The sequence below is a fragment of the Podarcis muralis genome, chromosome 16, assembly GCF_964188315.1.
Source record: "Podarcis muralis chromosome 16, rPodMur119.hap1.1, whole genome shotgun sequence".
Lineage (NCBI taxonomy): Eukaryota > Metazoa > Chordata > Lepidosauria > Squamata > Lacertidae > Podarcis > Podarcis muralis.
The window spans coordinates 27,322,828-27,333,685 of NC_135670.1; the positions used below are offsets into that span (position 1 = coordinate 27,322,828).

At 47.4% G+C, this 10,858-nt stretch overlaps 1 protein-coding gene across 1 annotated transcript; it reads right to left on the reverse strand.

Moving 5' to 3' along the window:
• Positions 1–3,112: 3,112 nt before the first annotated feature.
• LOC114586761 (glutathione S-transferase theta-1-like) lies at positions 3,113–10,497 on the reverse strand. Its single transcript, XM_028710555.2, has 5 exons — positions 10,274–10,497; positions 8,810–8,897; positions 7,075–7,225; positions 6,653–6,829; positions 3,113–3,363 (listed from the first exon to the last, which is right to left on the reverse strand). Exons 1-5 carry the CDS (start codon positions 10,383–10,385, stop codon positions 3,163–3,165), a joined length of 729 nt encoding a protein of 242 aa, XP_028566388.2. The 5' UTR covers positions 10,386–10,497; the 3' UTR covers positions 3,113–3,162.
• Between the last annotated feature and the right edge of the window lie 361 nt (positions 10,498–10,858).

Genomic DNA, 10,858 nt, shown 5'->3' on the forward strand with positions numbered 1-10,858 from the left:
GTTATTCCATCCCCCGATTGCTGCTGACCCAAGAAACAAGCCACAGCCTGCAAGGACACAGTAGAGCTAACTGTACCAACATCCAGCAAAGATGAAGAGAAAGGCTTATCAGAAGGGGAGGTTTGTACCGAAGGAGTCGACAGCAAGGGACAGCATCTGCTCTTAATTTGTTCTTGAATGACTCTCATTCTGCTCTTAATTTGAATGTTCTTGAATGACTGCCTGTCTGTTTTCTAAGTGGGCTGTCCAGGGCTTACAAGTGTCACATGGTGGCAGCATGTCTCGGAAAGAAGGTCCTTTTGGATCTGTAGGGAGCAAGGAGTGTCCCCATTATAACAATAGATACAGGATCTGGCTTCCCACCGTGGTTGACCAGATGCTTTCAGCAAACCCCCAAAGTTCAATTTGACCATCACGATTAATAACAGTGACATCTCCTCCACCTCAGCTATTAATTTGTCTAATTGCCTTTTTAAGGTTGTCTAAGCTAGTGGCCTTGGCCAAGTCGTGTGGGAATGAAACCTATGAAACATCAGACCATTCTTTGCCCTGGAACTACCGCCAATCGGTTTCACTGGATGAGGGAACAACATCACATTTCCCATTCACTGCCACACATACAGTGGTACCTAGGGTTACATATGCTTCAGGTTACATACACTTCAGGTTACATACGCTTCAGGTTACAGACTCCGCTAACCCAGAAATAGTGCTTCAGGTTAAGAACTTTGCTTCAGGATGAGAACAGAGATCGTGCTCCGGCGGTGCGGCAGCAGCAGGAGGCCCCAGTAGCTAAAGTGGTGCTTCAGGTTAAGAACAGTTTCAGGTTAAGAACGGACCTCCGGAACGAATTAAGTACTTAACCCGAGGTACTACTGTATTTTCTTCTAAATAAAGAAGCCCCAACCGTTGAGATCTTTCCTCACAGGGGACTTCCTCCATCCCCCTGGATCATCTTGGCTGTTCTTTTGTGCAACCTTTCCTAACTCTGCAATACCCTTTTGGGAGTGGGGAGACCGGGGCTGTACATGGGATTCCAAATGTGGTTGCATCACAGAACTGAATAGACACTGCAGTACTGACAGCTTTATTTTCCATCACTAGTCTGGAATTCACCTTTTTTCCCCGGAGCGGCTGCACACTTGGCTCAACATTTTTGCTGAGCCCAAGGCCTCTTTCCCCAGGTACTTGCCTACATCACTGTGGAGAGGAAAGAAGTGGGGATGTTTCTGCCCCAACATGTTATCACTTGACACTTGACCCGCATCAGCTGGTTTGCTGCCCACTGATGCTGCTTGGATGAATTTTCTGTGATATCTTTGCTGTCTCGCTTGAGTTTTCCCCATCCTGAACCATTGGTGTCATTCCCAGACATAGCTGCCACACTGCTTGCTCCTGACTCCCAGTCATTTAGGATCAGGCCTATAAGAACTTCCGCTGCAGCTACCACCCAGGACTCCTCTGCTCAGTACCTGAGGGGCCCAGTCCTGCCACTCACCACCTGGCCCAGGGCAGGGCCTGATGGGCTCTGTAAAGGACTGCTGCCACGGCTAGGCAGAGAGAGCAGTTTTGTTTTTTGTTTAAATTGCTGTTATTTTTTACCTATGTCGTTTTAAACTGTGATATTAATGCTGTATTCTTAGTTTCAGATTTTGATTTATGTGGAAATTGTTTCCCATTTGGTTGTGTGTTTTGTTTTTTTTTGATGTGGTTTATTTACTGTTTATGACTTTTGTAGTTATGTAAATCTTGTCATAGGGACACGGGTGGCGCTGTGGGTTAAAGCCTCAGCGCCTAGGGCTTGCCGATCGAAAGGTCGGCGGTTCGAATCCTCGCGGCGGGGTGCGCTCCCGTTGCTCGGTCCCAGCGCCTGCCAACCTAGCAGTTCGAAAGCACCCCCGGGTGCAAGTAGATAAATAGGGACCGCTTACCAGCGGGAAGGTAAACGGCGTTCCGTGTGCTGCGCTGGCTCGCCAGATGCAGCTTTGTCACGCTGGCCACGTGACCCGGAAGTGTCTGCGGACAGCGCTGGCCCCCGGCCTCTTGAGTGAGATGGGCGCACAACCCCAGAGTCTGTCAAGACTGGCCCGTACGGGCAGGGGTACCTTTACCTTTACCTAAATCTTGTCATGCTGTAAGCCGCCTTAAGCATTGTTTTTTTTTAACAGTGGAAAGGCGGCATACAAATAAAAAATGATGATGATGATCAAATTAAAAAGCCCTGCTCCTGATACAGACCCATCTCTTCCTCCCAGTAACAGTTGTATTTACATACTTCTCAACATTATGGAGAAGCCGCCCCCCCCCCCCAGGCAAGACTATGATCTTGCCCAGCCAGAGCAGCTAGAGGCACCAAATGAACCCCTTCTCTTTATTGGATCAGGCTCTTGAAAGAGATGAATGAGCAGCACCAGGATCCTGCCCCTCTTTGCAAGGTTGGGCCTTGCATAAGGATCATTGGGTAGTGGCTAGCAGCTTTAACTGCATGGCAGTTGAGGCTGTTCCTTAGGTGGGCGGCCAAGGCAAGTTCTGTCCCACCCCCTTTGTACAGGGAGGGGGCACAGGTCTACGACAAAGGATCCAAGGGCGAAAGAAAGACACAAAAGATGAAGCAGCACACAGAGGACATCCTCCGTCCTAAGGCACCTTGCCCCATCAATGTGGGGAAATGAGAGTAAAGCATGTGAAGTCCTCTTTGACCTTCTCCCTAGTCCACCTACCTAAAGGTCTTCTTCACACAGATGGAAAGACACACAAAGAGGGACAGGATGGATCCTCCCACCCCTCAGTTGGCCACTCCCAGTTAGGGTTTTGGAATGGATGCAGTGTTTTGATTCAGGAAGAACCACAACTCTCTCTGGACATGGAAGAATGGGCAGAATTTCTAGAGGGGTGGCTCCTTTTGCCCAGAAGTCGTCCAGCAAAGGAGCCCAGTCACAAGGCTTTCTGAGATTGGACCGAAAGGTTCCCGTACCCCCCTGGGCCCTCTGCTTCATGGCCTGAACTCTTCTCCTGGTGACCAGCCCTGAGTCCCAGAGATGACAATAAGGAGAAGAGGCACCGGGGTGGGGAGCGTTGCTGCTCCAATTATATTTGAAGAGACCAAAACGTGTTGGTTGGTTCTTGAGCTTTATTGAGGGGGACTCTGCCCCCCAATGGCGTTTACTTCATATACTTCAGCAAGTGCTGCTTGATTTGTTCCCTCATTTCAGGAGGGAGTTGATCCTCCGTCACATCCTTGGCTTTGGAGAGCTCCCTGTGGGCCTCGGTAAAGAGGTCCTTCCCCACAGCTTCTTCCACTCTGGAGCGCCAGGCGGCCAGCTTGGGTCTACCTTCAAAGACGTCGTAGCCGGCGCTTACGGGCTGCAAAGAGAAGGAGAGTGAGCGGGCGCTGATTTGGCGCGGATGCAGCCCCAGCACCTGTTCAAGAGGGCGTTCAATGCTGGGAGTCTAAAGAGCGACAGAGGGGCAGAGAGAATGATCAATTGGAAGAATGATCAAGGATTTGCTTGTACGCATGCAAATAAAATGCCATCGGTCTTGTCAGCCACTCAATGCTCTGGATTCCTCAAGGACCGCCTCTTTCCATATGACCCTACCTGGACCCTGAGATCCTCTTCTGAGGCCCTCCTTCATGTGCCACCTCCTCGAGAGGTCCAGAGGGTGGCAACACGAGAACAGGGCCTTCTCTGCAGTGGCTCCCCGTCTGTGGAATGCTCTCCCCAGGGAAGTTCGCCTGACGCCTTCATTATACACCTTTAGGTGCCATGCAAAAACGTTCCTTTTTAACCAGGCCTTTGCTTGACCTGATTGACATCCTATGCCCTTTTCAATTTTTTTTTTTTGGGGGGGGGGGCTATTGGGTTGTTGTTTTTATTTTTATTATGTATTTTGTGGTTTTATATCTTGATTGTATTCTGTGAACCGCCCTGAGACGCCCAGGCATAGGGCGGTATATAAATTCAATCAATAATAATAATAATTTTGCCCATGCAGAATCAGAGGTCAAAGTCATGACTGAAGTCTTTACAGTCTGTGAGGAGCCCGGCTCCACAGATTTTTATCCTTAGAGCAGAATGCTTAGAGGAACTTGCAGTGGAAAATGCAACTATCTGTATGGTTCATTTTTACAAACACCACTTAGAAATGATAATGAGTATGTGGTATACAATCAAACACAAACAATAGTTATTTTGGAAAGCTAGTATTATTAACACCTGGATTGCTAATTGATTTCTACTTCCTGCTATATGCCTTTGAAGTAAAGTGGGATGTTGACACTTCTACTTAAAAAAATAAGGGGAAAAAAGACTTGGGATTAAGAGGCTGAAAATAACTCCTGTTGCTTAGCTGGGAAGAATGAATCTGGGAGAAGAATGAACTTGCAAATGTGCTAGGCTGTTTCTTTTTAAGCAAGGACAGAAGAAATGTTCCCAAGCTTTCATTTGTTTGGCAAGAAGAGACACTGTGCCTGCATTGTTCTTCTGTCAGGGGTAGGTGGGAGGGAATCAGGTGTCTGAGCTCACTCTGCATGCCTTTTGAGAAAAGCTATCATTGCCAAATGTGCAAGGAAATCTGCCCCACAGCTATCAACACCATACCCATTAACCGTCCCGATTTGAGTGGGACACCCCGGCTTCTGATTAGAGATCTTGGAATGTCCCGTTTTTTGTCTTGTGCTGTGGCGCAAATCAGCTGGCTCGCGCCAGAGTGCTCAACCAAAATACAGTGGTGCCTCGCAAGACGAAATTAATCCGTTCCGCGAGTCTCTTCGTCTTGCGGTTTTTTCGTCTTGCGAAGCACGGCTATTAGCGGCTTAGCGGCTATTAACGGCTTAGCGGCTATTAACGGCTTAGCGGCTTAGCAGCTATTAATGGCTTAGCGGCTTAGCGGCTTTAAGAAAAAGGAAACAAACTCGCAAGACGTTTCGTCTTGCGAAGCAAGCCCATAGGGAAATTCGTCTTGCGGAACGACTCAAAAAACGGAAAACCCTTTCGTCTAGCGAGTTTTTCGTCTTGCGAGGCATTCGTCTTGCGGGGCACCACTGTACAATTGCTTTTTGCTCTCATGCTAGTCAGTTGGCACGTGCAAGAGCGCCAGACAAAACCCTTGCATGAGTCGGCTGGTTCCAGCGAGAGCTCAGCACCAAAAAAAATGAGTGTCCCAGTTTTGATCAGCGAGATGCTGAAGGATATACATCATGAGTGGGGTAGCACCCAGCCCCTGCTTCTGGCTGGCCACTGTGGGAAAATGACAATTAGACATACCTTTGACATGACCCAACAGCCAGGCTCGCCTCACCTCCTGAGGACCCCAGTTCTAATGTTCCAAAAGAGAGAAAATCTCCCACTTCTCTCTTCCCACACTTCCTGTTCTGGAGTGTGACTGGATTGGTGGGGGGACTGATTGGAGGAGGGAATGGGGGAGTGAGAGGGAGGGTCTACTGGGATGTTGGGGAAGGAATAGGTGGGCCTAGGGCCACCCAGGCAAAGTCTCAGTTGGAGTCCCTGAGGTTAGGAAACAAAGAGACCTCGTATTTCAAGGTTTCTGAGCGAAACAGCCCATGAACTGCATTCACCAAGACGTTGGTTGTTCGTTCTGTCAAGAATAAATGTTAAATCCCTGTTGTGTCTCTCTCACGGTTTATATTTTGAGGGTCTAAACCATGGGTAGGCAAACTAAGGCCTGGAGGCTGGATCCGGCCCAATCGCCTTCTAAATCCGGCCTGCGAACGGTCTAGGAATCAGTGTGTTTTTATATGAGTAGAATGTGTCCTTTTATTTAAAATGCATCTCTGGGTTATTTGTGGGGCATAGGAATTTGTTCATCCCCCCCTAATATAGTCTGCCCCCCCAACAAGGTCTGAGGGCAGTGGACCAGCCCCCTGCTGAAAATGTTTGATGACCCCTGGTCTAAACATCTGCCACAAAGCAAAATGTTCACAGCAAGGCTGTGTCAACAGACTTAATTTTGTACACTTCTGTCCCGACTGGAATCGTTTTGTTTCTAAACTAAAAAGCTCCGTGTGTGTGTGTGTGTGTGTGTGTGTGTGTGTGTGTGAGAGAGAGAGAGAGAGAGAGAGAGAGACAGCCGGAGGGGGGGCTGGAGAGGAGAGAAAGAAAGAAAGAAAGAAAGAAAGAAAGAAAGAAAGAAAGAAAGAGAAAGAGAGAGAGAGAGAGAGAGAGAGAGAGAGAGAGAGAGAGAGAGATATGCTTCAGTAGTGGCGCCCACCCTGTGGAACACCCTCCCTTCAGATGTGAAGGAAATAAGCAGTTATCCTATCTTTAAAAGACATCTGAAGGCAGCCCTGTTTAGGGAAGTTTTTAATATTTAATGTTGTATTGTTTTTAACATTTGATTGGGAGCCGCCCAGAGTGGCTGGGAAGACTCAGCCAGATGGACGGGCTATAAATAATAAATTATTATTATTATTATTACTACTACTACTACTACTACTACTACTACTACTACTACTATTCAGCCACCTGGTCACTTGGGTTCCCAGTTTGCAGCTCTGACCTCTTCTTTTTGAGATGTGGTGATCCCACCTGGCTCTGGCTAGCAGGAAGTGATGAGGTGCCTCAGCCTTGCCAGGAGCCAAAGGCCATTTCCTCCCAGAGGCCCCCAGACCTCATCGCCCCCCAGCACTCACCTGCATGATTTCTACAATGGCCACCAAGTCTGCCAAGGAGATTTCCGTGCCAGCGATGAAGGGCCTGTCCTGGAGGAACTTCTCCTCAAACAGCTTCAGGGTCTCTTTCAGACTCTCAAGGAATTCTTCGAGCTTTTCGGGAGGGGCAGGATGTCCCAGGAAGAGTGGCAGCAAAACCTATGCAGAGAAGGGGGCAAGATGGAATTGGACACCGGAGACGTTCTTCACCTCTCATCACCGGGCGAGAGGTGAGAGGAAGGAAGGAAAAACAATGGCAGCTGTCAGCATTTCATCTCTCGTGGGCAGGGGCAGGGTCTCTCTAACAGATTCACAGGCCACAAAACTGAGCCCAGCTCTGGTCGCCTTGTTGCAGCAGGGATGTCTCCTCCGTAAATTGTCATCTGGGCCAAGAGGTACCTTACCTTTGCCAGGTACACTTTGGTGCCATACATTCGCGTGGTCATGTGTTGCCAAGACAGATATTCGTCCACGCGGGCTCGCTTCTGCAGGTCCGAGGGGTACCAGTGGTCAGGGGTCTTGAATTTCCTTGCTAGGTACAAGAGGATGGCAATGCTGTTTGGGTAGAAGAAAAAGAGAGAAGAAGATCAGCAGGCACAAACAGTGAATAACAACAGATGCAGTCGGATGCAAACAAGTTGGGGGATTTTTCTTCTTCTTCTTCTAAATTTTTTTTATTATTGAATACTTTTATTTTGCTTTAAACAAATACATATAAATATAGACAACCAAAATTACAAAAGAAAATTCCTTAATAATGATAATAATGAAAAAAACTAAAAAACTACAAAAAATATTAAAGTACATGGCACAGAACATAAGCAACTGTGGGAAAGAAAAAAGAAAAAGGAAAAATAGGAAAATAGGAAAAAGAAAAAGGAAGATGAGCCAAAGCAGGAAAGCTCATCTATTGTACACTTCCCTCAAGTTCACAACAGATCATTATTCTTATCAGTTCTCTCTATCTGCATTCCAAAGGAATCCCTCATCTTGGTATCAGGGAGCATTTCTCTATGCGGTATCATTCTAAACATAACCAGGTCTTTGTTGTTGAGCCCTTGTTCCCTAAATAATTATTTAAACATTTAAATAATTCTTCTTCTTCTAATTACACATACAGTAGATGCTTATAGGACTGGCAGTGACTGACCAAGAATGAGGCCTTGTGGTCATAGGGAAGAGCTCAATGAAGACGTGCTCTGTAGTGGCGCCTGCACTGTAGAACGCCCTCCCGCGAGATGTCAAACAGATAAAACAACTATTTGACTTAGTCTTAGAAGACATCTGAAGGCAGCCCTTCAGGGAAGTTTTTTATTGTACAGTTGTATCTAGGAAGTCAAAAAGAATCCGTTCCGGAAGTCCATTCGACTTCCGAAACGGAAACCAAGGTGTGGCTTTCTATTGATTTCCAATTGCGCAGGTGGGCTGGGAACTATAGCGGAAGCTGCGCCGGATGTTCGGCTTCCAAAAAAAGTTCAAAAACCAGAACACTGGCTTCCAGTTTTTGATCGTTCGGGAGCTGGAACATTTGACTCCCAAGGCGTTCTAGGGCCGAAGTACGACCGTAATAGTTTATCATGTTTTAATATTTTGTTGGGACCCGAGTGGCTGGGGCAACCCAGTCAGATGGGCAGGATATAAGTAATAAATATTATTATTATTATTATTATTATTATTATTATTATTATTATTATTATTAGAAACTGTCCCAGTGTGCAGCAGCTGTGAGGAAAGGAAATTCCACACTAGCGATTGTTAGGAAAGGAACTGAGAATAAACCTGCCGGTATTATAACGCTGTTATACAAATCTGTGGTGAGATCGCTTCTGGAATATTGTGAATAGTTCTGGTTACCCAACCTCAAAAAGGGTACTGTAGAATTACAAAAAAGTCCAAAAAAAGGGCAACCAAAATTATCAAGGGGATGGAGTGAATTCCCTATGAGGAAAGGTTACAACATAAACTTAGTTAAGGCCTTGAAAACGAAAACACAAAACCCCAAAGAGAGGAAAGCAGATATATGGGTTTCCAGCAGGATCTGGTGCACAGTGAAGTTGCAGGGGGCCTGTGTGGCTACACAAAGTAACAGCGCTGTGCAACACAAACACACAAAGTAACAGCGCTGTGGATCCTTATTACCTCTCTGCCAAGGTGAAGTCGCCATCCTTCAAGGCGGGCACTTTCCCCAGCAGATTCACCTTGCCAAACTCCTTTGTCCTGTTTTGCCCTGGAGAGATGGACAAAAGGAATCAAGAGGCAGCTATTCACTCATGAGAACCATGACGCAGGACCCTGCCTTGACCCACTCTGGATGGGGGGTGCTGGTTACCCCCACCTGACCCCCCACTCATGCTCCCTCTTACCTCTTTACTGGATTGCTTTGGTTGGGAGGTGGGGGGCAGCTGGGCAGGGGCTGTGTGCTTGTCAGCCATTCTCCTAAGTCAGCTCTTAGGCAATAAATCTTTTTCACACCCACAAAGTAAGTAGAATCAGAACAGTGCAGAGAACAAGCCAATTTCTCGGGAATGGATGGAAGCAGATGGACATCTGCCTCAAGCATACCTGGGGTGTGGGATTGCGCAGCAGGCATCGATACACAAGTCTGCCTTGCATCGATACCAAAGGTCAGCAAAGAGCGAATTCTTCTGTGTCTGGGCAGCTCAGGCTTTATACCGATTGGGCAAAAGGGAGGGGGAAATAAGCTGTGCCCCGGCAGACACTGCCACAAGCCAGGGGTCTTTTTGCAAAGCTCCTTTCTCCTCCTTGCCTTCCAGTTAATCATTCTACATCAGTCACCGTTTTTTCCTGCTTGCCACAGATATGAAATTCACGGCTGCTTTTATTAGGAAACAATCAATTCTTACCCGCCCTTTATCAAGAGGCCCCAACGATTTGAAAGCAAAACTATTGGAAACAGCAAAAGCCTATTTTAAATGTTAGGAAATAAGACCTCTTCGATGGTATCAAGTTGCGAGGGAACCCAAAGCTCCAAGTGAGATCCCTGAACCCTTCCAAGGTCTGCACAGCCATTCAGACAACCTGCGTCAAGCAGTCAACAGGCAACTTGAGAGTGACTCTCTTTCTCCCCCCCCCCGCCGAAATTTTATTAATTTTACAAACAAAAAATACAAATAAACACACATCAATAAAGTCATACTGTATGTGGAGATTCTTCGAATCTCACGACTTCCCCCCATTCCATCCACAGTCTTATTTTAAGCATCTACAACTGCATACTAGTGTTACTCTGGTTTTTATATTGAACCATATTATCCATGTTTTTACACGACAAGTGTGTCAGAATCCTGCTCTTGTTTCCATCTGCTTAAAGTGGTCTCCTAGCTAGATAACTTATAATTCCCCCCATTCTTTTATAATGTTTTTGTCCTCTTGGTTTCTGAGTTTCTTTGCTATCTTGGCATAGTCCAACTTGGTTTGCCATTTGAGAGTGACCCTCTTTCAATCCATCCTTGTCCGAGTCAAACAGGGAGTTCAAGCCAGCCCCCCACCCATCAAATAAGCCCCCCACCCAGCCCCTGCAACTCACGACACTGCACCCTGGATCTTGTGACTAACTCTCCCTGCCCCACCCACCAGTCTCACCTTGGATGAGAGGCACATGCTTGAACTCAAAGGGGATGTTGTTTTTCTTCGCAAAGATAAAGACAGACCGGCAGGGTTGGGAGAGGAGGTCGAGGTAAAGCTCCACCACCATCCTGGCAGCAGCAGGGACAACCAGAGCAGGGAATCGGCTGGCAAGAGGAGGAGAGAGCAAACAGTGCTTTCCCGCTCCTGGGAGATCTGGGCTCGGCTGCTGAGCCTCTTGTACCTTGGCCAGACCAACTCGTCAGCAGCTGCTGCTCCTCAAAGCCAATTGGAAGAGGCTTTGATCCTTGGCCTACTTCCCTCCCGCCCACGCCCAAGCAGCGAGGATCGCCAAGGGCTTCGTCAAGCCTGTTTTGCCAGAGAAGAAAGGAGGGAAAGTTCACAGGAGGGACTGGATAGCAGCCAAACAAGATTTGGGAGTTTAAAAAGTGCCACCTTCAAGGCACACAGTCTCAAGTGAAGAAATACTACCTCGTAGGAGCTGCCCCTACCCCAGGGCAGGATTACGGCCACTTGGGCCCTGTCCTTCCAACCCACCTCCGCACAAGAGCCCAACCTTCTTTGGGCTTGAGCCTCCACCCA

Bases quoted from the DNA above. Each gene is read 5' to 3' on its own strand.
- LOC114586761 (XM_028710555.2), bottom strand. From the start codon at position 10,385: ATGGTGGTGGAGCTTTACCTCGACCTCCTCTCCCAACCCTGCCGGTCT. The intron at 8,898-10,273 runs GTGAGACTGGTG...CCATCTCTCCAG, and splicing joins GCATGTGCCTCTCATCCAAG to GGCAAAACAGGACAAAGGAG. The intron at 7,226-8,809 runs GTAATAAGGATC...CTACCCAAACAG, and splicing joins GACTTCACCTTGGCAGAGAG to CATTGCCATCCTCTTGTACC.